The sequence below is a fragment of the Hippopotamus amphibius genome, chromosome 17 (genome assembly GCF_030028045.1).
Source record: "Hippopotamus amphibius kiboko isolate mHipAmp2 chromosome 17, mHipAmp2.hap2, whole genome shotgun sequence".
Lineage (NCBI taxonomy): Eukaryota > Metazoa > Chordata > Mammalia > Artiodactyla > Hippopotamidae > Hippopotamus > Hippopotamus amphibius.
Window position 1 is genome coordinate 23,868,556 of NC_080202.1, and position 25,309 is coordinate 23,893,864.

Sequence of the window (25,309 nt, forward strand, 5' to 3'; positions counted from 1 at the left end):
AAACCCTCCCAGGTCCAGACCCAGAGGGAGGAGGCGAGGGTCCTGCCCGCGCCTGTTCTCCCTCCTCCAACTCAGGAGGGGGCGGGGTCCACGTGCGCCTGGGCGACCTCCCAGCCCGGCCCGAAGCCCCGCGGCTCGGCTCCAGAGGGCTGCGGGGTCTCAGGCGAGTGTGGACCTGGGCACGTGACTCGTGTGTGCTGTGCCCACAGGAGATGCTGCAGGATAAGGGCCTGTCGGAGAGCGAGGAGGCCTTCCGGGCCCCGGGCTCGGCGCTCGGCGAGGCCAGCGCCGCCAACGCCGCCAACGCTGCCAACGCCCCCGAGCCCGCGCTGGCCGCGCCGGGCCTCAGCGGAGCCGCGCTTGGCAGCCCCCCGGGCCCTGGTGCCGACGTCGCCACCGCTGCCGCCGCGGAGCAGGTAGGGCCTGGCCGGCCGTCGGGTGGAGGTCGGGCGTCGGTCTGTCTGCAGGGCCGCCTGTCTGTCGATGCGCCCCACTGCGGGCAGGACTGTCTGCCTGTTCGCGCTCCCCCGGGCAGGGCTCGCTCTCTGCCCTTCGTCCTTCTTCCACTTGGGGCCTTCGAGGCCGCTCTGGGACAGAGTAGGGGACCCCGCGGCGGAGCGAGCCCAAGGAAAAGGGTCCAGCTCCGATGACCCTGAGAGGGCGGGAGCAAAAGCCTAGGACCAGGCGGGGAGAGTGGCCCCCGGCCGGTGCTTGCAGGAGCCGGCGCCGAGCTCCGAGGCCGAGAGGACAGCACCGTGAGCCTGTGCACGCCTTCTGCCTGTGCGAGTCTGTAGGCGGTGTTTGCGGGTGCGCGCCTCTGGCCGCCGCTGTGTGTGCCTCTCCTGTGTCGGTGTGTCTGCCCGCAAGCCTGTGGCTATGTCGGGCCACGTGGAGTGTTTATGCTTGTGCAGGCGTGTGTCCTCTACCCCGGCACGGTCGGTTTGTGTGTCCTCTGTGGACTCACCTGTAGGTGCAGCTCCGAAGGAGGAGGTTTCAGCCACTGATTACATTTGTAAAAATTCACCAGTGGCACAGAATAATTTTGTGAAACGAAATCTCTAGGCGTGGGCTCCTGGGGCTGGCAGTGTCCTGCATGGTCCCTTGGGTCTGTGTTTCCCTTTCTGAGGGCTCTGCATGGAGCGGTGGGCCAGGCCGACACAAGTCCCCCTCCCTCCCATCCCTAGACTATCGAGAACATCAAGGTGGGCCTGCATGAGAAGGAGCTCTGGAAGAAGTTCCACGAGGCGGGCACCGAGATGATCATCACCAAGGCGGGCAGGTCAGCGCTGGTTTTGCTTCGGGGGCAGTGGGGATCTCCAGGGGCTCCCTTAGCAGTCCTCTCGGTCCTTCAGCTCGAGGGGCGACGGGAGTCCCTTCGCCATTCTGGCCTTAGCTCCAAGTCCGGCTACAGCTTCCGAACTGGCCTCGGAAGCCCGCAGGGGGCTACACCGCAAGGAAGCGGAGCGGGATAGAGGGAGGCGAGGGGCAGTATTATGCAAATGAAATGCAAATCAAGGTCGCGCCTCTGAGGTCCCTGCTCCAGCACTTTTGGCCCCTGGGTGGGGTGGGGGGTACTTTGTCTTCCTCCTTTTGGGGAACTGCCGGGTTTCTCAGGATTGCATTGACTGGGGACCCGGAGACGCCCCTCGACAGATGGAGAAAGGAGGAATGGGACCATGTTTTCCTATTTCCATAACTTTTTCCGGGGCAGCGCGAACCCCACGTCTCTCATCCCACGGGGTGCCACTTCGCCTTTGCCAGTCCCCTTCTGAGTCAAGGCGAAGGCACCGTTGGGCCCTGTGTGTGTGTTGTTTGGGGAGCAGCCCTCGGGTGGCTGCCAGTGAGGGATGATTTATAAAGTGGAAACATCTTTAAAATGTGATGGTGTCTGTGGGAGAGAACCGGGAGGAGAGGGAGAGAGGAGGAAGACGCAGACCGGGGCGTGACGGAGAGACTCGCTGGGGCGGCGCGGCGCGGCGCGTCGCGGGTGGGGTTGGAATCGCAAGGAGAGCGGTTATCAGGTGAAGGGAGATTGCTGCAGATCGAGAAGCTGGAAAGTTCAGGGCCAGGAACTCTCTCCCCCCTACTCTGTCTCCTCCACAAACTCACACTTGATTTGGGTCCCGAGGTACAGTTTAGGTGTGAAAATGTCCCTTTGTCTGATTGTGGGCCCATAGTTGGGTTTTCCGAGGAATAAGAGGGTGACGCGTCAAGGGCCTGGGATGGGGAGTCAGACCTGGGGTGGAGGGTGGGGGGGCTTCTGGTTCTGCTCACCTACTTCCATCTGCGTGACCCTCAGGCCAGGTACTTTAGGGTCTCAGTCCTCTCCTCATCTCCACGTGTAAAATAATAGATCTTTCTCTATACAATTGCATGTAAAACCCTTAGCACAGCTCCTGGCACATGTAAGCACACAGTAAATGCTAGCAAATACGCTTCATCATAATTAGAGAAATGTCTGGCATTTACTCAGGGTTTTTCATCTACTTTTTAGAGAACTCTGCTGAACTGCTTAGGGAATGAAGGGTCAGAGGAAACAAAAAGCTGGTGGTTTGCTGTATGCAGAGCAGGGGTAATGTGTCCTTCCAGTCTGCTCCCTGACAGGTCTTGCAAATTTTTCTTTGTTTTGTTGGGGATGGGGGTCTGGGGACTTAGCTGCCCTCTTGCCTAAGTTAGGGAGGTGGCATGGCCACCCAGGGCCTCTATTAGGGGAAGGAGCAGGGAGATGCTGGGGGCTTGAGTTTGCTGCATTTGGGGCATGCGGAAGGAGGATGCATTGGGGGACCTGGTGGGGAGGTGCCACATGGATCAGTCTTTGAGGACAGTGGGGACCAGGTGTCCCAAATCCCGCCTCTTTCTAGTTGTGTGCACTTGGGCTAGTCCCCAGACTTCCTGTGGCTGAGAGGTGTCAGGTAAAACGGGAGGGTGACTGTAGACCTACCTGCCATCCTTTCTTTTTCAGTTACTGTGAGACTCAAACCAGGTACCTTATGAGCAGTGCTTGGTAAATTGTTGAGTGGATTATAGGCGTAAAGGGGGGATTTATTTCTTGTTACTGCTGGGATGTAGGGAAGAAAAGAAGGAAAAAGATCCAGAACTTCCATTTGTAGGCAGCAGCAATAACCTTGTCTCTTGAAAATGAATGGCCAGCATGTTCTTTGGGCACTCCTGGCCTCTGCCATTTTAGACAAAAGGCATTTGTGATTCTCCTCAGTGGGGTTTCCTGCACCTGTGTGGGTCTTCCTCCTTCCCTCCCCCATATCTCCCCCCCACACACACCTTTACAGAAGTGACCGGCTTCAGGCAGATATTTGTGCCTGATCCTAGTGGAGGCTTCGAGATGGGCCTCAGGGAATGATGATAATTTTTAAGTGGTGGTGATGATGTTGGCCAATTAGGGGTTCATTGCAGTCTTTCATTTCTCCGGCAGAAAGTTATCCTTGCACCAAGTCTAGTCCTCAGAAAAGTCACTAGCCTCGTCCCCTGGCAGCCCAGTTCTCACGGACCGTTTTTCCTCCTGCATAGCTGCCCACTGACTTCAGAGACCACTTTCACCGCTCTGACCCCTGTGTCTGCCCCCCTCCCCCCACTGCCTCCCTCCCACGGCCGCCTTGGAAGGCAGCTTGCTTTGCTTGGACTTGTGGCCCTTCAGTGTACTGTCCAGTGCCTCACCCTGTTCTCTTCTTTGTGTCTCTGCCATCACTCTTCCTGGGACACTTCCATTCTCAGCAGATGGCCTGGACATTTCTCCTGAACCTTGAATCATAGATTCCTAGACCGCTTGAGCTGGAGGAGAACCAAGAGAACATAAACCCGACCCCTGAGGAGGGAAGGCATTTGGCTCTTGCCCACAGCAGCAGAGTTAGGCAGTCGCCAGGTCTATGCAAGCCAAGCAGGGATGCCCCACCCCCAGAATAAAACCCCAACTTTGAGAATTCCTTTGATTGCTTGTTTATGGGGGCCTGCTCAAGATGGAGTTGTGCTCTGCCCTAGAGACCCTGGCGGGTTAGGGGCATGATTGCTGTCTGGTTAGGGGTGGGGGGCTGGAGAAAAGGAGCCTGAATGTTCTCAAGCCAATACGAGCCCGTAGTCACAAGCCTCTTGCCTTAAGCTCTTTAATAGCTGAAAGTCAACGTAAAAAACAGATCCCATTCATCGGATAGTGACTTTGAATTCTCAAGCAACTTGAGCTGGTGAATAACATGCCAACCACAGTTCAAAACATCAATTTCTGAATGCTCAGGATCCCCTGATGTCAGGTGTACAATGGGGCCAGAGCCCTCCCTAGCCAGTCGCTGTCCCTATCAGGCCCCTGCACCCAGCGAGTTTATGCCCTTAACTGCAGAGCAGAGCCCTCTCTGCCTCCTCACATCCCCACCAAGCTTCATACATGTGAGAAACTGCATTCTCTCCCAAACACAGATAAAAGTGAGCTCCGCAAAATTTAAATATAAACCTCCCCAATATGAAAATTTCCTAACCGCCTGACTGCTCTACTCCTAGGTCATGGTTTTGCCACCAGATAAATCTCCACTATCAGCCTTCATAGCCTGTTGAGTTCAATGTTGCTTGTGTTAGTGACAGTGAATTTGCGTTTGAAAAATGAACTACTGATGAGAACTCCTGTTGAACCTGTATTGTTTGTTATTCTGAGGCAAGGATTTGGCCCAGCTTAATCCGGGGCTTCAAAGCCAATTGCCCTCGCTCTGTATACAGAGCGTCAGAGCCCAGTGGCGTGGGTGATAAGAGAAGTAAGGGTTGAAGACACTGGGAAAGTGGGTTGGGGAGAGAGTGCTTTGATCTCTTTCTAAAGTATTTTCTGAAAGCAAAAGTCTATCAGAAGGAAGTGTCTTCAAAAAAATCTGAGAGAAGCAACCGGCCTTCCAAAACAGCATCCATTCCACACACCCTCTCTCCTGCCCCCCACCTCAGGGAAAATATTTCTTAAAAATGCTTTGAGTGAAATAGAAAACTCGTGTGTGTGTGTGCACGCGTGTGTGTGTGTAAAGTGGAAATAAATTACATAGCTCTGTCCTTGCTCTCAGAAATCTTCTGGCTACAAAAGCTTTGGTCTCAGTATGGACGGCACCCCTCCCTTCCTCCCGCCCCCAAACTTAGCCTTGGTTGCTGGGCCCTGACCTCTTCCCAACAATTCTCAACCCAGAATTATTCTTTAAAACCCCAAGACACGAGGGATAGAAAATGGATGGGGTTTTCTGTGGACCCCTACTCTTTTCCTGCATCCCTTTCCTTTCACACTCTGGCCTCCACAGGCCTCTGTGTGTGTACACATTTTTATGATATATACGCACATATATAATTTTTTAATGTCAATTTTATTGAAGTGGAACATTCCTGCAGAAAAGTGAACAAATCTTAATTGTACAGCTCTACAGGCTTTCACAAAATGAACACACCAGTGTTAACACCACCCACATAAAGAAACAGAACATTACTGGCCCCCAGAATCCCTCTTGTCTGCCCTCCCAATCACTGCCTCTCCCTGCCTCGAACCCCCTCTCCAGACTTCTCACCCCTTCGATTTGACTTTGCACCTATGTTTCAGGGAAGGCACATATAGCTGCTCCTGGGGGTTCCCAAGCTCCAGGAGGAAGCCGGGGGTGCGATGGATTTGGGGTTTGGGGGCCCAACTGATTGGAGAGAATCTGGTGGGTCCCCTGTGTGGAGTGAATAGGTCAGCACCTTGAATTTGGCCACGCTTTTGGCCCAGGACAGGGGGCCCCACGGCTCTGGAGCCCAGCTGAAACTTGCTCGCCACCTCTCTCAGCATGGAGCTGTCTTTAGAGTTTGTTGCCAAAATCAAAATGCCCCAAACCCTCGCCCCGCACCCCACCAGCCTCCAACACCGAGAAATGTCCAAGGAAGCTTATCTTAGCAGTTCATTCTAAAACCATTTCCGAGTATGAAGTAGATAAGGCTCCAGGCCCGCACCCTTTCAGAGCCTGTTTCATGATCAGAGGAGAGACCTCCTGCTTTCATCTCCTCCCGGGCCGGCGGGGCGGGCGGCTTGTTTATTCCCCGGCGGAGCAGTTTCCGCGAGGCCCGGAGCGCCCCAAATGCCTGGCGTCGGGGAGCCCGAGGGTGGGGGCACCAGGGCCGCGGAGAGAAGGCGCGCGGGGCACGTGGAAGGGGTGCAGAGGGGCGCAGGGGGCGGGTGGCCAGAGCAGGCGTCTGGGTGGTTGCCGGGTGTTGAGGATGGGGAGTGCGGGTGGCGGCTGGCGGGTGGCGGGGCTGAGTGGGGTAAGGGCTGGGCACAGTTACTGCTTCCCTTCTTGGCCCTCCCTCCCTGTCCCACTGAGGTGTCCATTCCCCGAAACCTCCCTCCCCCCTCCGCCACGCAGGTGTTGGTTTTCAGGTACATTTTTTTGGTCCTAAATCACAGAAACAGTTTACAACTCACTCTATGGTTTCACTTGTTTCAATAGAGAGGACTTTTACAGTGCGGGGAGAGCCCAGAGGAAGTCACAGCTCTCAGTCCAGCCTGGCCTCTGTGGCCTGAGTCCTGCCCTCTTGGTGAACACTCCCACACCAGGCCTCTGAGCTCCAGCCTTAGCTCCCCTGGAACCAAGGGCAGATGCCCTCGGCTTGGGCAGGAGGCCTGTGGGGCTGGTGGAGCGCGTGCTTCACTGTCACACTTAGCCTTTCCCGCACACCAGGCAGGCCCTTCCTCCTTCTGCAGCCCGCTAGGTGAGGAAATAATAGTGTCTAGGGTCCCCACTGCATGTGTTCTCCATGGCCCAGAAGCAGCCACCAAATTGGATGCTAACAGAGATGGAGATACCTGTTTCCATGAAGACCGCAGTGCTCAGCAAGCCTGGCTAGCTCAGCCTGGAACAGAGGACTTTTTTTTTTTCCCCAGATCTTTATTGGAGTATAATTGCTTTACAATGTTGTAGTCGTTTCTACTGTGCAACAAAGTGAATCATCTATATGTATCCCCATGTTCCCTCCCTCTTGAGCCTCCCTCCCACCCTCCCTAACCCACTCCTCTAGGTCATCACCAAGCATCGAGTTGATCTCCCTGTGCTATGCAGTAGCTTCCCGCTAGCCATCTATTTTACCTTTGGTAGTGTGTATATGTCAATGCTACTCTCTCACTTCGTCCCAGCTTCCCCTTCCCCCCGTGTCCTCAAGTCCATTCTCTATGTCTAGAGCAGAGGACTTTTGAACTCCCCATTCAGACCACATATCTCATCCTCCCTTCTGACTTCTGAGGACAGCTGCCCTAGGAAGAAGGGAAGGTGGGGCAGGGGCCAGGAGGCACCTTCCTTCCCTGCCCCAAGTGCCTTAAAACCTGCTGGAGGCTGTTATCAGTCAGGAATCTGGTCCACGGTCAGCTTCCAGGAGAGGCCAAGTCACAAGACACCAGCCCCATGCCTTGGAAGGCTGTGCACAGGCTCCTTACCAGCCTTTTAAAGCATGGCCTTCATGTCAACCTGGCCTCCTGCGTTGCTGAGGTGAAGGAGTAAAGGGGAAAGGATAGGACCCTGTAACCGCCCCTAACCCCCCCCTCCCCCAGCCTAGGTTATGAAGACTTTTGAAGTGGCAGCAAGCTGTTTTCTCCTGGCCCCCTTTGTGGACACTGGCTGGAGGGGCGGGCGGGGTGGGAGGGTGGTGAGCTGTGCCTGTCCTCTGCTGTTGCCGCCTGGAGTGATGACAGGGGACACAGGCTGAGTGCAGGGCATTGGTGCCAGGCCGGCCCTCAGCCCCGCCAGGGCGGCCCCATTTTGTGGCTGTTTCTGTAGCAGTTACAACATGGTAACCTGTGCAGGGGACAGGATTCTTGGCCTTCCCCCAGGGAGGTGGGGGGGGGGAGGGGTGGCCGAGGCCACGGCTGCCGCCCTCCCCTTCGGCCTTGGGCCCACCAGGGGAGAGGCTGGGCCAGGCGAGAGGCTGGGGCGGGCTCCAGCTGTGCCCCCAGGCCGGGCAGGGGCCGGGTAGGCAGGAGGCAGGACGGGGGTCCTGAGCCCTCTCGCTTCCCCCGTTCCTGGAGAGGGGGTGGGGCGGACATTTGAAAATGCTTTCCATTGACATCTGAGACAAATTCTTCCACACGGTTTATAAGTCCCTAGACGTGCAGCGAGAGCCTGCCTCCTCCCTCCAGGCACGCACACGTACACACATGCGCACGCGACCGTGTACGCAGGCGCGTGTGTGAGGGTACAGGCGGGGGTACCCTCCACCGCAGGGGCCAGGCCTGGGCTTGCTGTAGGGTCTGCCACCTCGTGGGGGCCTTGATCCCTCTGGAAGCCCTGCCCTGTCAAGGTAAGCTGGTCCCCTATGGACAGAATGGGGGGCTCCAGCCAGCTGTTGGCGGTGTTTAGGGCAGCTGCTCCTCAGGGTTCCCGTGCTGGCTCTCAGCTGCATGAGAGCCAGAGGACGCCCTGATGGCGTTCCCAGAGTGGACCTCTTGGGCCGTCTACCCGCTCAGGGGGTTTGGGTCCCAGTGGCCTTCGTGTCTTCAGTTAGGTTTGGATCCTGCCGGTCTCTTGGGGACACCTTTGTGGGAGATCAGCCAGAAGGGGGTGGGGGCGTCCGAGGAGGACGGAGGAAGTTCCCCTCTGAGGAAGTCCAGTGTCAGGGACCTGGTGACCAGGGGCGGGTACCCCACAGGTGTGTCTACATGCTGCTGTGTATATGGGTGTGCTGAGGGGTCTGAGGAAGCCCTTATCTAAAATGTTCCCTGAGCCTCAGAGTCCTGGATAGTTTCAGCATGGGCTGCAGGAACTGGAAGATTCTCTGCTTTTTGGTGATTCTATTTTCATAGAGGCAGGTCACACCTCTGGTCTGTGGAGGAAGGAGTGCAGTGGGGGGTCAGTGGTAAGAGCCGTGAGTGGACTCATTTAATCCACAGAACAACCTGTGAGACAGGGAGTCTCATTTCAGAGATAAGGAAACCAAGGCATAGAGAGATCCAAGCAAGTTGCCCAAGGCATCACTGTTTGTCAGTGGTGGGGCCAGCATGTGGACCACAGCAGGGTAGTTCTAGAATCCATGCTCGGCTCCTCAAGGCTCCTGGACTGACTTCCCCTGATACCCAGTTAGTGTGCACAGGCCCAGGTGAGGCATTCACAGGGATAAACACCTCTGCTAAACACACAGAGGCATCTAGAGACCAAGAAGCACTCCTGCTCTCCTGCAAGTTGTTTGAGGCCTGGGGGTTTCCATAGAGACATGACCCAGAGGAGGCATCTCATTGATCATGGAAGCAGCTGGCAGGGACTTCCAGGTCTTCTGCTCTGGCCCCCCTGTAACGGCCCCCCAGAACTTTCCTTATGTATGGATGACAGTCAGGAGGGAAATTAAGGCAGCCTTGTTGGTGTTGAAATCTTCTCTCACATCCTGACCAGGGTCTCTGTGCTTTAGCTGCTCACAGCCACAGACTGACAACTGCAGGGGCCGAGAGGGGGCAGCTTGTGCAGCCCTTTCCTTGTAGAGGGGGAGGCTGACCAGAGAGGGCAGCGCCTTACACAAAGTCACAAAGCTCTGACCAGTGCCGAGACCTCTTGCTAAAGGGGCAGTGCCTCTTAAGGCCATCCATCCCCTCGCCCACTCTGTGCCATCTCTCTCAGTGCCCTGTGCACGCCTCTGCCTCACCCCTCGGCTTCCCGCAGGAGGATGTTCCCCAGCTACAAGGTGAAGGTCACAGGCATGAACCCCAAGACCAAGTACATCCTGCTGATCGACATCGTCCCTGCAGATGACCACCGCTACAAGTTCTGTGACAACAAATGGTAGGAACCCGGCACCCTCACAGCACCCACCTTCCCACTCACTCACCCATCCCCACCCGCTGTGTGGTCCAGGGACTCACCAGTTAGTCCCAGTGACTGGCCAGATCCGCAGCCTCGGGTACCGGGCCTGCCGAGGCTGCAGGGTCGGCAGATGTCTGCACACCTGCTGCAGGTGGGGCGGGCCCGGGGCCGAAAACGAGCTGCACTGTTTGGGTGTTTGGTGAATTTTAAGGGTCTGTGCTCACCTCACAGCTGTGGACCAACAGGGTGGGGTGACTGTGCCGTGGGGTGACAGATGAGCCCCGCGCTGGGCGCGTTTAGGCTTTGGCAGTGCTGTGCTGGGGGTGGGGGGAGGAAGGGAGGAGCCGTTTTCCTTGGGGGCTTTGGTATTCCATAGTTAGGGTCCAGTTACCTGGGCTGTGGCGTCTCTCTCCTGTTCCTCCACTCACTTGCTCTTTGGCCACAGAGCCTTCCCTCTTACGCTGTGTCCAGCATCCAGAGACAGCAGGCAGGCTGAAGGGCGGAACCAAGCTGGCACCGGGTAAATAAACGCTGGGCTGCCTTTCCTGAGGCCGTCCCGTTCGTACCCCATCTGCCCCCGGAGCCCAGGACAGCGCCCATGGAGAGAGAGGGATGAATGAGTCCGCAGCCCGGGACATGGGCTCAGCACTGGGGGGCGGGCACAGAGCCTGGGCTGAGGAGGCCAGGTCCTGCCAAGGACTTGCTTCTGTTCTCTCTCTGGGCTGGATCAGCACTCAGAGCAGCTTCTGGCGGAGGGGCCAGCCACCAGTTAGTTTCTTAGCATTGTTTTGGGGGCAAGCAATTTGAAAATTGTCTACATCCTCTGAGACGCTACCTGCAAATAATATAATTTATGACACGTGTAGAAGCTCCTAAATCTCCCACAACATATTGTGATTAGCCCCCTTCCTTCAAGTACATCATCACATTTCTCTGTAGTTTCCCTTTCTCTCTCTACTGCGGTGAAATACCAGAGGCTCAGAAATGCTCTCCCTCTCCAGCACGCTCTCCTCTGTCCCTCCCTCTTACCCGCAAAGCCCTAAATCGATAGTGTGATAGGACCAGGGGTGATTTGTTTCTCAGGTCTCTGGGCGTTTGCTCTCAGAAGGGACAGGGAATCTGGGCTCCCCCAGGCCGCAGGGCAATCAACTGCTCTGGCTTCTCCATACTCTGTTGGCAGGATGGTGGCAGGGAAGGCGGAGCCGGCCATGCCCGGAAGGCTCTACGTCCACCCAGATTCTCCCGCCACGGGGGCCCATTGGATGCGGCAGCTGGTCTCCTTCCAGAAGCTGAAGCTGACAAACAACCACCTGGACCCCTTCGGCCATGTAAGCATGGGACTGCCTGGCCTCCAGGGCGAGTCCTGGGGCAGTGTCGGGGGTGGGCCGGTCCAGGGATCTGGGATCTGGAGAATCCACTCTCGGGATCCAGCTCTAGACCAGTTTGTGGAAGGAGCACAGGGTCTGAGTCCCACAGCAGAACATCCTTCGCCTAGCACTTACTGAATGGGTTACTTTGGGCAAGTTTCTTAGGCTTTTTGAGCCCTAGTTTCCTTGAGGTGACCATGTGAGAATTAAATGAGAGGTTATGCCTGAGGCACTTGGCGTCTAAGAGCTATGAGAATGACAATGATGACAGACCGAATCTCAGCTTCAGTTTCCCCACATCTGGCTGTGCTGGAGCCTGAGATAAGTAAACCTTCTTGAGAAAGAGTCACTGATGAGTTCTGAAGCCTCTGGCATGTACCGTCTGCCTGGCCCCGCCGCCGCCTGCCCTGGAAGGGAAGGCCTCGCTCTGGCTCCTGTGTCAGTGCCTTCCTGGCCTTGCCTGGGATCTGGCTCTCGCAAGAGAGATCCTGGAGCCCCAGGGACGCGGCTGCTGACGCCCCGTCCAGGCTGCTGAAGCTCATTCTTTCCCCCATCTGGCCCTGGCAGGCCCACAAAAAGCTTTTTATGTGGAAATTTTTAGCTCAAGTGTGTGGCAAACAGAAGCCTGGGGACCTGGTATCATCTGCCAGGGAGCAGGCCTCGCCTCTCTAGGCTACCCATGGTTACCCTGGAAACGCAGGGTGGGGTGTGGTGGAGCGGGTGCAGTCGAGGCTCCTAGATGCAGTTGCCCCGGCTGCACGCATAACAGTCATAACACCGCTGCGGATGGAGCGGGGGAAGCAGGGGTGGGGGCTGTGCAGGCGTCCTTTATGCCTCAGTTCTCTTTCTGGGGAGCTGTGTGCAAATCAGAATTCTGTGAATCATAGCTCCTTATGGAAAAGGCCAGTGATGCTTCATTTCTGATTGACCAGTGTGTACCTGGCAAGTAGCTCTCGGTTCTGATTTTCTCAGCATCTGTTCAGTTCTCTTCTGAGTTGTTGGTGATCTATAAACCAGCAATTAGGAGAATGCTTCATTAACATAATAAACTGACCTATCTGTTTTGCAGGCAGCATGGGTTTTCCCAGGCAGGGCAGGAATATGCTGTTGGGTGTGTGGCCGAGACATGCAGGTGTGTGCAGTGACATGTACTCATGTAGCCCCAGCCCCTCATGGGGGCAGAAACAAGCCACCATCCACCTCCACCTCTCAGAGCAGGTGGAGGCTTGGCTGACCCTTAACTGAGGGCCAGAGGGGCCTCCCATTGCACACACACACACAGACCCCAGGGGACAGACCATTGGGGTGGACACAGAGCTTGGCAGGAGCTGGATCTTCGTGTGAGTGACCAGAAGTACCCAGGGATCAAAGCTCTGGTGAGAATTTTGGATGCGCAGCTTGCTATCATGGTTCCCAGCTGCTCGGATGCCTCTGAGGACTCTTGCACCTCCCCAGACCCCTGCAGAAAGTGGCAGGGGAGGGAGTCAGGTTGTCGAAAAGATGGGCTTTTTAGGAATCAGGAGAGAGACCTTGCCTTCATAGCCCAGCAGTAGGTTTCCCAGCCTGGCTTGCCTCTTTGGTGGCTCTACCGGCGTCCATAAGTGTTTTTGTTTTTGTTTTCATAAATTTATTTATGTATTTATTCGCTGTGTTGGGTCTTCATTGCTGTGTACCAGCTTTCTCTATTTTCAGAGAGTGGGGGCTACTTTTTGTTGCGGTGTGCGGGCTTCCCATTGAGGTGGCTTCTCTTATTGCAGAGCACGGGCTCTAGGCATGCTGGCTTCAGTAGTTGTGGATTGCAGGCTCTAGAGCGCAGGCTCAGTAGCTGAGGCGCTCGGGCTTCCTTGCTCCGTGGCATGTGGGATCTTCCCGGACCAGGGATCAAACCCGTGTCCCCTGCATCGGCAGGCGGATTCCCAACCACTGCGCCACCAGGGAAGTCCCACCGTACGTGTTTTGCAATAACCCTGCGTATGGTCTTGAGTCTGGGCCAGTGGGGCTACTTGTTGGGTTTGTGATGTTGGGGGGTGCCTCTGGCTACACTTGCCATGCCTGCCGAAGGGCTCAGCTCTCCTTGGCAGGAGGGATATTCCCTGTACTGACTCAGCTTCCTCCCCAGAGGGTTGGGTGCAGAGCATCTTCCTTCTCCCCATCCCTGAATTTCCCCGGCACGTGCAGTCTACTAGTTACAATACCCCCTGTGGGGTGGCAGGGCTCGGGGAGATGAGGTGCTTGTCTCAGGAGCTGGGAGTAAAGGAGCAGAGCACGGACCCCGGCCTTCTGATGCCTAGTCCCACACTCCTTTGGCTTCTCCACCTGTCTTTCTGTACCCAGGGCTCGAGTTGTCCTATCTTCAGCAGTTTGGAGCATCACTGGAGAGGGAGCAGCCTTTGACCATGCAGGCAAGGGCTGTGGAGGATGAGCTAACTTCCTGGACATATCAAGGCAAAGTGGCCCATTTGAACCTTGGCTTTCTGCTCCTTGGTCTGTGCCAACTGGAGTGGTGAGCTCTCCAAGTCACCCTTCTTGGCTTCTCAGTGCAGGAGCCTGGGAAAGAGCCATCTTGTACTGTGAACTTGCCCCAGACAAGTCCTTCTGCACAGCTCACCTCCACACTTGCAATTTTCCCTAAAAGCTTCCAGACCTCAAGGAACTTTCTCCAGCCAAATGGACTGTGGACTCTCCCCTTGGGTTTCACAGTATCTCAGAGACTTTAGCAGCTGCCTCCCATTTGCAGCCTTCCTCCCGGAGAAGGGTCCAGAGTCCGGGAACCCCTCAGGCCACAGGGCCACAAGTGCTGAAAAGACAGGACTGGCTTCTGACCAGTAAACTCCTGTGCGTTTTTGCTGTGAGTCTAGGAAAGCCCTCTGCTCCTGAGGGGTAGGTTCAGGGTGTGACCCCTGGGTTCGGGGTGTAAGCCCAGGGGCAGAGGATGGGCAGGCAGCAGGGGCGGAAAGGATCAGGGCACTGGGGCTGGGCTGGGCTGGGCTGCTCCAGTTCAGCTCCACTGCTGTGGTTCCGCTGGCTACAGAGGATGCCCGCCATCCTCCCCTCCTGCTCACCACCCCCCTTCCACCCCCGGCAGGGTCCTGGGCCAGGGGACCACATGATGGGAAGAGAAGCTGCTTCGGGAAGTTGAGGTGGGGTGGGGCCTGCGTCCTGCAGTGGGACGTGGAGATGGCTGGCACGTGGGTCTTACTCTTCTCCTGATCTGGAGGCAGGGAGGGGATGGCTACAGTGGGTGTGTGTGGGGTGGGGGGGGTGAGGGGGGGATGGCCATCTTCACCACCTCCTGTGTCTCTGGACTCCCAGATTGCCGAGGTAAAAGATTAGCTTATGATTTCTGACATAGTGGGTCTAACCATTCCAGAGGCTGAGTTAGCCTTGGACTAGGGGCTCCCAGGCCACAAAGTGGCACGTGCACTGTTCCCTCAATGTGCTTCCTCCTCCGGCCACAAGCCTCTTAGCCTAATGAATTACTCCTCAGCCTCGAAATCCAAGCTCAAATGACACATCTTCAGGGAGACCGTTCAGGGTCCCCATTACATGCTCTCAAGGCGCCATGCACCTTTCTGTCCAAGTACTTACCACACTTATAATTTTGTACTCATTTGTCAAATTTCTTTTTGAGTAGGAGATACATTCACATGGTTTAAAAATCAATCCGTGAATAAATTAAAAGTCTTCAGGGAGACATCTCCCTCCACTGGTTGCCCATCCACCTAGTTTTTTTTACAACTCCTGCCACAGGTAACCACTGTTCCTAATTTCTTTTCAGTGTTTCTTTTTGCATATGCAGGCAGAATACAGAGTCTCAAATCCCTTCTTCTTGACATACAAGGTAACATACTATAAACACTTTGCACCTTGCTTTGTAAAAAACGTATCATGGAGATCATTCCACTCACGTAGAGCTGCCTCATGCCTTTTCTTACAGCTGCATAGCATTTCATCGCATGATTGTTCCATTAATTATGTAGTCAGTCCTTACTGAAGGAATTAGTTGTTTTCCTATATTTGCTCTTATAATTAAGCTTGTACATATGTCGTTTTATACCTGTGCCAAGTATCCTCTGTGACACATTGCCTGTTCCGGGGGTGTGTGGATTTGCAGTTTGCAACTCTGCCCTCCACTGGAATTGCAGTGATGTGTATTCTCACATTGCTGTAGCCTCACCAACATGGTGGGAGAGGAAGTTTTTGGAGCTTCGTCAGTCTGATGGGTGGAGTATAGATATCAGTTTTAGTTTCAACTTATATTTCCTTTATTAGGGGAGAGCTTAAGCATCTTTTTAAATATATAGCTCCTCTTCTGTCCTTATCCTTTGCTCATTTTTCTCTTAGATTTTCTTTTTTTAACCATCTATCCATTTTAGGAGCGTTTATAAATTAGGAAGGTTTAGCTCGTATCAGTGATGTTGAGTTGCTTATATGTTTTCCCACTTTGTCACTTGCCTTTTGGTTTTGTCTGCAGTGGTGTTCCTACACAGACGTTTTTTGACTGAACGTGTTGGTGTTTTGTCTATGGGTTCTGGATTTTGAGTCATTGAAAGCCCCTGCCCACTCCTTCTTATAAGGGAATTTTCTTGTGTTTTCTTGTAGCATTTTATGGATTTATTATTACATTTAAACCATTGAGGCTTTTGGCATTTATTCCAGCATTTGATACGTGGTGTGAATCCAACTTTTTTTTTTTTCTTCCTAGAGAGCTATCCAGTGGTCCCAACATCAAAAATGGACTGGTGCCCTTCCGTCCCTGGTTTAGGATGCCTTCTTTCTGTGCACTAAATCCCCTTCTGAATCTGTGTCTGTTCATGTGCCGGTGCCTAACCGTTGAGACTTCATACTAGGTTTTAGTGTCTGGCAGCCTTGGTCTTCCCCCATTGCTCGTCTTCTTCTTCAGAGTTTTCTTGGCTGGTCTTGATTTTTTTACATGAGCTTTAGAATCAGCTTGTAGTGTTAAGAAAGAAACTGATTTGCATTTTTATTAGAATCCCTTTAAATTGTAAATTTACTTAGGGAGGCTTGATAGGAATGTGTTCTCTTTGTGGAAGTCTGCTTTTTGTCCCTCTAGAATGTGTTCACGTTTTCTTCCCAAGGTCCTACACATTTCCTGTTAGCCAGTTCATCTTGTTTGCTGTTATTATCAATGCAGTCTTTCCTCCACGACTTTTTCTCACCACTGATTTTTGCTTGATTTTGGATTACCATGTGACCGTTCCAGTAGATGGTAAACCATGAGATTTTTCATCACCATTGTGTCCTGGTGCCTGACAGTGGGAGTGGCAGTGAGCAGGGAGTGAGTGAGCCTGCTGGAGAGGGGGGAGCTTATTTAGACAGAGAAGGCACTTCCTCCACCGAGGGCTGATGTCCCCCCAAAGCGTATGCCAGCAGGGACCCGGAACAATTGATCTTCCTCTTTCCCTCTTCTCCTCCCACATTTGCTGAGCCCTGACAACGTGCCAGGCCTTCCCGGGTGCGTTGGGACCTAGATGCCCACGCCGCCCCAGCCACCTGGGTGCAGGTGCAGGTGCGAGCTGAGGCCTGGAGCGTAGGGTCAATGCCGGCTCTGCTTCTCATCGCTGTCTGAGGTTGGGCAGATGTCTTCCCCCTCTTGAACCTCTGTTCCTTGTCTGTTAAAATGGGGCTAATAATAATACCTACTTTACAGGGAGGTTGTAAAGATCAATTGTGCGACGCGTGTAGAATACTCAGCACAGGGCCTGGCGCGGAGGCTGTGCTCAGTCTACAGCGGCTGTCATCGCTGGGACCGGGTGACAGGGTGGGAAGGCTGCTGCCCTGGTGTGAGGCCTCAGGCGTGTCTGGCCCAGGCCTCTTGAGCTGGCTGAAGGGTGGTCTGACTCAGTCCTCGTTTGGATATTCTTTGGGCCAATCTTTGGCCCTCTCTGATCTCAGTTTTGCTGTGTTTTCTTTTTTTTTTTTTTCTAAGCTGCAGATCCTGTCTCTTTCCTAAACCTCTTTGCGGGGCTGGACAGGATAAGAAGGAAGATGGAGAAGGTTGTCCTAGAGAGTGAAAATGTGATGCAGGAGAAAATCTGGTTTTCATATGTGACGGACGGACATGCGCCCCACGGGTGTGGTTAGCAGGCAGATACGCGGTGCTCGCCGATGGGCGGCAGGGCCTGGTGAATTCTCAGCCCCTGCAGTGCTTGGCTGAGACCTTATTATTAATTACCGAGCTTGTTGATGAGCGCAGTGTGTGCTCTCTCAAGGGCCATCTGGAACCTTCTCAGGATCCAATATCCCACCAGCTGTGTGTCCTTGGGCAAGTCACGTTCCCACTACTCGCCTCCTGTTCCTCATCTGTACAATTAGGAGGCGGGAAGAGAAGGGTCTCTGAGGTCTGCTCCTCCATGCCCTAATGTGCTGTGATTCCAACGCGGATAAATCTGGGCCTCGTTAGCCAAGCACACGATGGTGATCTCTTGAGGAGATGGATGTTTGGCGCTATCACCGTTGTTAAAATAGAACAGGCTTCTGAATTGTAGCCAGAACATAATGAATCCCATTTCTGTAGAGCAATGATGTTGATGGGACCAGCCGTGTCGTGGGGTGGGTTTGTGGATGTGGCTGGCCCATTTGGCCCAACATCCTTTGCAAGAAATATAAGTGTGAGACTCTGGCAAAATAGTTTAATGTGGCGCCTGAGGAACTTCCGAGTAAAGGCAGGTGTGAGTCACTGAGTTGGTTTCCCGTTCTCCCAGGCAGCTGGGACCGATGCTGCACTTTGCATCTGCACTGGTTCAATGGCTGGAACGTCCTTCCACACACCTGTCCCGGTTCCAGACTGTCAGAGTCGGGAGGTGTGTTTAGGACCACTTAGTTGAGGGCCTCACTTTACAGATGGAGACGCCAGTGACTGGAGGGGAAGAGCTTGCTCAGGACTTGCAGCTGGTGGGCAGAGATCCACAGAAGCTTCTGGGCCTCTCTTGGCTTCTCTGTGGCTGGGATTGGACTCCCGTGGTGGCCCCCATCTGCCCTTGCAAGTCTTGCAGTTGCTCTCTTCCCAGATTTCCCTGCCAGCCTGTCTGGCAGGCGCCCTAGACGGTGTGTTTGGCAATCTCTCCACCCTTGTCACCCAGAACCTTGTCTGATGGGCTGAGGAGTTTGGCCTTTATCCCAAGGGGCAAGAGGGAACCATCAAAGGTGGCATTATGAATTTCAGACATTTGTTGAGCCCTAAATACTGGCAGGAGTGGGGGTGGGGTGGACCTGGGAGGCAAGAGGAAGAAATACAAAGGGCCCTGCTCTCAAGCATTGTACAGTTTTCCTGGATGAACCAGAAGGTTCTGAGCAAGGGAGTGACCTCACCTGATGTGGAGCAGGTGAAAATGGAGAGGAAGGAGATGGAGGCAGGGAGGAGGCTGTCCCAGAGCCCAGTGAGAGGTGGCGGGGCCTGAGCCTTTGTTTTACAGGTGGAGTCCCAAGACTTGGTCACTGACTGGACCTGGAGGTGGGTGACAGTGAGGGGAAGGGGGACTGGGGATGCCCGGGGCTCTGGCTGGACGGCCACAGCCTGTGGCAGGGTGGGCGCTGCTGTTTGTCCCAAGGTGTCCTTAAGTGACGGCCCAGCCTCCCTGTGTGGTGACGCAGCATCTGCTTTAGGCTCTATCCCCCCGTTGTCTGTGTTCACCCTGTGGGTGCCCCCCTGCTCCCCGCCAGGAGAGCTGGAGGGATGCAGGGTTCGCCCTGAATGCTGGGCGGCTGGAGCGTGTGCGTCATCACAAAAGGATTGTCTGCGCACAAGTTCAGTCACTGCTTTTGACCTTAAAAGTGCCTTAGAGGTTATCCCATCTCTAGTGAGCAAAGAAGGACAAGGGAAGAGGGGACAGAGAATTTGGGGTCATGGCTCAGGTCTTCCTCTTCCCATAGCCAGGTCTTGTACTTACTTGTTCCTATTTTGGAGTAAAGGAGCCTGGTGGCACAAAAGGAATAAAAGACATGGCCCTTTCTCTTGAGGAGCTGTAATTTAATTGAAGGGACAAGAAGAAATGGGAAGCCGCTAGGAAGCAGCACAATAGCCAAGTAGACGAGGCATGGAAAGGAAGTTTCAGAATTGGGAGCTCAGAGCAGGGCTTAGTAATCCGGGACGGCTTCCTGGAAGAGTTGGGCCTTGAGCCGATAGGCCTAGAAGGTGAGGGAGAATGGGGAAGGAAGATCAAGGCAGCAGAGGGAACTGCTTGTGCCAAGATGCAGAGGCAGGAATCTAGCATCTAGGCTACCTCCCAGGCATTCAGTTGCTGGGTCTTCTGGGAACTTGGGTCCTTTGTCAGCTCCTGCAGCGTGGGTACAGTGCAGGGTGACCGAGTAACCTAAAGGGACTGGGAGGTGTTTCCCAAGCCCCAGCTCCTCTCCCCAGGGGCCCCTTCCCAGGCTCCTGGAACGCAAAGTCCATTGAGGCCCCCCCGGGCAGGACTTGTGCCCTCCAGTCTCACCCTGAGTGTTCCGCCTGGCAGGCCCCCAGTTGGGCAGTGGGTCCTCAGCTGCAGGACACGATCTGGGGTTTGGGGAGCTCTGTACTTGCCCCAAGAGGGTCCAGAGGTTTGTCACTGAGGGCTGAGTGGGGAGTGGCCAACGCAGAAGGCACGAGAAGAGCTAGTTCCTGCTGGATGGAACTGCCCAGCCAAATCGAGGAGCCCGGGGAAGGTCAGAGCCCACAGCCCGGCCGCCCACTCCCCCGGCTGAGCCTCACCCATCCCCGGCGGGTGAGGAGAGCAGGACCGCCAGACGAAGGCTTCAGCCCAGGCTTACCGCGGAAGAGCTGGCTCTGGCCCCTCACCTGGCACTCTGGTCACTCCGGGGTTAAATCTTTCACTAAGCTTCAGCCCCAGGCCTGGTCCTTGGGAACCTGGAAGGGTGGGAGCCAGCAGGGCCAGCCCGAGGGAGGGGCGCTCCCCATGGAGAGAAAGGAGCTCTGAGGGGATCGGCCTCACCCAGCCAGGACAGGAGCCAAAGGGTTAACAAAAGCAGCCGTGCTGATAAAATGCCCCAAATGCCTGGTCCTACCTCCAGTGGGGAGGGCGTCTGGCAAATGTCAACGATAAAAAATACATTTTAATGGCACATGATGCCGCCGCTACCGTGGGGCACAGCCAGTGAAGCGGGTTTGGGGCCGCAGCTATCCTCTGTCGCTCCCAGGGCTCTGGGCCGAGTCTCCCGGGCTCTTCGCCTTTCGCCCCAGGCATCCTCAAGGGCTGGGGGTGCCTGGGGCCTCTGGTCTTCCTCCGACCTTGGTACCTTGAACTCCAGTCCCCGATGGTGCTCCCCTCTTGGCTGTGAGCTGCCTGGGGCGGGTCTGCAGGCAGAGTGCCTCTGGGTGTCCCCAGCATCCCCCCAGCAGGCCTCTGTGAGTGAAGGAATGAATGCCCGGAGGGAACCGGTCAGAGTGCACCGTCTTCCTCAGCATCCCCCCTCCCCCCTCCTGCAAACCCTGGGCTGCGAAGCTGCTTTGGTTGCTGACAGATGTGAGAGGAGGGGCTGAGCACCCACCGATGACACCTTTAGGAAAGGCAGGTCCCAAATAAGTGGGGAGGGGTGAGCAGGGGAAGAAGAGCAGGAGAGGAGAGGGAGGAGCCAGGGGAAGAGTCAGCCTGCCTGGCTGCAAGCTGAGGCTCAGAGAAGTCAAGGGACATGCCTGAGGTCACACAGTGAGTCAGTGGTACCTGGACTTTTGCCTACAGTTCAGAAGTTCAGCTACTACACTGTGCAGAGTTCATTGGTCGGGGTGCGGGGTGGGGGAGGTGCTTTTAAGTGGTTATGTTCTCTATTTCCACCACAAAGGGTGTGTAACACCTGGGAGGTCCTGGGACCAGGCGTTGGTGCTGGAGCAGAGAGGCCAAGTGGGGCCCGTGGAGCTGAGTTTGGGGCCCAGGGGCCTGGTTCTTCAACCTTCAAGGGAGGTTTGGACCTTTCGGAGCTCAGCCTCTGTGGTCAGGCCCTGGAGCCTGGGTTTTTAGGAGAAGGAAAGCCAGCCCCAGGCCAGCTGAATGAGACCAAAGAGAAGCGGGTGGGGACCCGGAGCTCAGAAGAGACCCTTCTCTTCCAGATCATCCTCAACTCCATGCACAAGTACCAGCCGCGGCTACACATCGTGAAGGCTGATGAGAACAATGCTTTTGGCTCCAAAAACACAGCCTTCTGTACCCACGTGTTCCCAGAGACTTCCTTCATCTCTGTGACCTCCTACCAGAATCACAAGGTACAGCTGCAGTCCCCACCACCTGGCATTTCTGTGCCACCGCAGAGGAAGGAAGTGACACCCCGATGCAGCAGGGCTGAGGCTGGCAGGACAGGCACCTCAGGAGCCTGCTAAGTCCCGCAGAGCAGTGAGAAAAGGAATGATGTGCAGGAAAGGAGACCAGATTCCTGAACCCCCAGCACAGAGTAGCTACGGTCTCTGTGCTGGGGATGGACAGAGCTGGCCACTGTAAACACTTGCCCTGTGGCTTCACTGTTGGGCTCTTTCATTCTACAATCTTCTTCTCCCTGGTGGGATTCTGGGCCTGCAGAGAGAGGGGGATGGAATGGGCAGAGGAGCCCTGGGGCATTGCCAGCTGTGCGGGAGCAGGTGACTGAGCCGTCCCTTCCCAGGCAGTGGTCAGAGGGGCCTGGCATGTCCTGGCCCACCTCCTACCCCAGCCTGACCATCCCAAACTGCCTCCTGATCTCTGCACAGGCCACTCTCCCCTGCCTCCCTGCCTTTGTCCACACCACTCTTCTCAGAAAGCTTTCATATCTGCATAGTGGGGCTGACCAGGCGGGGGGGAAGGATTTTCGGCAGAAGAGTGACAGTCAGATTTGCATTTAGAAGAGTCACGCAGAACCTGAAGTGGCAGTTGCACTGGACGGGGGTGATGTGGACAGGAATCTGTTACAGCCCCCGGAGAACGATGAGGGGCTGAACTGACATAGCACAGTGGGCGGGAGAGCAGGAGACGGAATCGGAGTGCCTGCCGTGAGTAGAAGGGACAGGAGCCGCCGTGAAGGGCAAGGCCAAGGAGGCCCCAGCAAGACGCAGCTTCCTCAGACCCTGCCGGGAGTTCTGAACGTGCCTGGGGTGGGGAGGAGGGCCAGAGCCAGCCCAGTCCTCTCCCCCAGTGACCCTACTGTGTGTCCTCTCCTGACAGATCACACAGCTGAAAATTGAGAACAACCCTTTTGCCAAGGGATTCCGGGGCAGTGACGACAGTGACCTGCGTGTGGCCCGGCTGCAGAGGTGGGGCTGCCCTGGCCTGGGGCGTGGCGGGGGGCAGGTGGACCGGGTTCAGGCACCTGGACTCGGTCACCCTCAAAGTGTCTCCACTCCCTTCCTGTCTCCCGCTGACGGTCCTCCCCTCACCTCCAGCAAAGAATATCCCGTGATCTCCAAAAGCATCATGAGGCAGAGGCTCGTCTCCACCCAGCTGTCATCCAAGCCTGACGTCAGCCCCCTGCACGGGGCTCACCAGGCGCTCCAGCACTACCAGTATGAGAACGGGGCTCACATGCAGTTCGCCGCGGCAGAGCCCCAGGACCTTCCCCTCAACACCTTCCCAGCCCAGAGGGACTCCAGCCTCTTCTACCACTGCCTGAAAAGACGAGGTAGCTCTCTCCTGGTCCGGAAGCCCTGGAGGGTTGGCATGGCAGTGGCGGTGGTGGGGGTGGTGACACTCTCTCCACAAACACTCCCCACTGCTCACGTTAGCGTGAATGGGTGCGCGCGTGCACACACACACACACACACACACACACACACACGCACACACACACCTGGTTATTGTTTGGCCTGGGAGAGCGAGCCTAAGGCGTTGGGGACCATGGCCAGGCTCAGTGCAGGGATGTGAGCCCTCAGAACCCTCATAGATAGCTTGCGGCCTTGCTGTCCCCAGACACCACTACTCCTCCCCAGTCCCAGGTGCTTTGAGTGCCTCCACGGGGTGGGCAGAGGACACAATGGCAGACAGGCTCTGACTCTAGGTGGGAGAGGAGGCGGAAGCATCACAGTCCGGAGGTTTTCATTTATGGAAGTCACCTCCATCCTAACACGGGAGCCCCGAGTACAGGCTCCCCACCTCATCACACCAGATCTACAAAGGCTTCTTGAGAGTGGAAGGGCACTGTTGTGGATGTAGATGGGGGGCCAGGAAGACAGGCAACAGACCTGTCCGTGCTGGCTTCTTTACGAGGAAGAGGAGCCCTGAGCCGGGAACCAGAACATCTGTGCTCTGGTACCAGGTCTCAATTTCTCCCTCTATAAAGTATGAAAGATTAGTGGTATTACACCCGAAGTCCTCACAGGGCCACTGAATTCCCTTGGGAATGAGTTTGGGGGCTTTGGCTTGCAATCCAGAATGTTCTCTCAGCCCAGCTCCTAGGGACCAGCCAGGCAGGCCCCTGAGTACCCACTGCACCAGGTCCAGTAGAACCAGTGACCTAGAGCAGGGGCTGGCAAACTGTGGCTTTTGGACCAAATCTGGCCTGCTGTCTGTTTTTGTTCAGCCTGTGAGTCACACAAAATGGTTTTTACATTTTTAAATAGTTGAAAAAACTCAAGACTATTTCATGATATGTGAACCTTCTATGAAATTCCAAATTTGGTATCCATAAATAAAGTCTTATTGGAACAGAGCCATACACATTTACTTACCTATTGTCTATGGCCGCTTTCCTGTTGAGAATCCCTAGAGAAAACAGAAGGAGGGAGGCCAAGACAAGCGACCGGACAAGTGTTCTTAAATCTGTTGAGTGGACTGCTGCCCAAGTCCTCAGGCCTGGGTCATCCCTGGATCCCAGGGGAGGATGTACTCGTCCAGAGAGTCAAGCCCTCACGCTTGAGGATGTTGAAAGACACACATCCATGGTTTGGGGCAGTTAATGTCATCTTTCCCCAGACAGAGTATTAGCGTCGCATTAAAAGTCCATCATCTTTTACTTATTAACAGCTCCATTTCTTAATTGTGTAAACCCTGTTATGCTGAATCTGTGTAATAATGATCTGATGGGACTTCTTTGAACATGTGGAGGATTTACTTCCTCTTCTAAAAGCAACAGGAACGTGCCTGTGAGTAGCTTTGGCTTGCTAAAGCCTTCCTGGGAGTGGAGGATTGAGGAGAAGCACTGTGGCTTTAATTTTCTGGCTAATTCAGACAGATGTGGCCTCTGGGCCTGGTTTGGCCTGGCAGTTGCTTGCACTTTCCTTGGCCAAGGTGGGCCTAGCCTAAGAATGCCAGTGCACATTAAGGCCTCTTACCATCCCCAAGAGTCAGGGTGGCAAAGGATCAAAGCTATAGGCCTCCTGGCTAAACACATCATCCAGTGTCCAGTGACATAGCGTCCCCTGCGGCCTTTGAGCGTGGTCCATGACCTGACCACTTCTTGGCTGCTGCCACCTTATAAAAGCTGTAGCTGATTAAGATGGTTCTGGGTGTGCCATGGCAGCGGGCGGCCCCTGAATGACAAGGACGGGCTGTTCTGGCGTCCAGCGGGGTGTTCTGGGCCCTGGGCTGGTGGAAACGGCTCTTCCTGAGGTTTCTCTGTCTTCCAGCAGACAGTGCCCGCCACCTGGACTTGCCCTGCAAGCGATCCTATCTGGAAGCTCCCTCCACCGTGGGGGAGGATCACTATTTCCGTTCTCCCCCTCCCTACGACCAGCAGATGCTGAGCCCCTCCTACTGCAGCGAGGTGGCCCCACGAGAAGCCTGCATGTACTCAGGTTCAGGGCCCGAGATTGCCGGGGTGTCCGGGGTGGACGACTTGCCCCCACCCCCACTGAGCTGTAACATGTGGACGTCAGTGTCGCCATACACGAGCTACAGCGTTCAGACCATGGAGACCGTACCTTATCAGTCCTTCCCCACGCACTTCACCGCCACCACTATGATGCCCCGGCTGCCCCCCATTTCGGCTCCGAGCTCCCAGCCGCCGGGGAACGCCCACTTCAGCGTCTACAATCAGCTCTCACAGTCTCAGGTCCGAGAGCGGGGGCCCAGCGCCTCCTTCCCGAGGGAGCGCGGCCTCCCCGGCGCCGTGTGCGAGCGGAAGCCGCCCTCTCCGCACCTGAATGCGGCCAACGAGTTTCTCTACTCGCAGAGCTTCTCCCTGTCCCGGGAAGCCTCCTTGCAGTATCATTCAGGAATGGGGACTGTCGAGAACTGGACCGACGGATGA

General features: G+C 55.3%; 1 protein-coding gene across 2 annotated transcripts; it reads left to right on the forward strand.

The window, feature by feature from the left end:
* Positions 1–212: 212 nt before the first annotated feature.
* On the forward strand, positions 213–25,309 carry TBX4 (T-box transcription factor 4). 2 transcript variants are annotated; one of them, XM_057716015.1, is made up of 8 exons: positions 213–416; positions 1,185–1,279; positions 9,636–9,755; positions 10,957–11,104; positions 21,210–21,362; positions 22,291–22,379; positions 22,509–22,744; positions 24,687–25,309. In XM_057716015.1, exons 1-8 carry the CDS (start codon positions 213–215, stop codon positions 25,307–25,309), a joined length of 1,668 nt encoding a protein of 555 aa, XP_057571998.1. The 2 variants fall into 2 exon arrangements, with proteins under 2 accessions (XP_057571998.1, XP_057571997.1); XM_057716014.1 differs by having other exon boundaries at positions 24,690–25,309.

Bases quoted from the DNA above. Each gene is read 5' to 3' on its own strand.
- TBX4 (XM_057716015.1), top strand. From the start codon at position 213: ATGCTGCAGGATAAGGGCCTGTCGGAGAGCGAGGAGGCCTTCCGGGCC. The intron at 1,280-9,635 runs GTCAGCGCTGGT...GGCTTCCCGCAG, and splicing joins ATCATCACCAAGGCGGGCAG to GAGGATGTTCCCCAGCTACA. The intron at 22,745-24,686 runs GTAGCTCTCTCC...TCTGTCTTCCAG, and splicing joins CCACTGCCTGAAAAGACGAG to CAGACAGTGCCCGCCACCTG.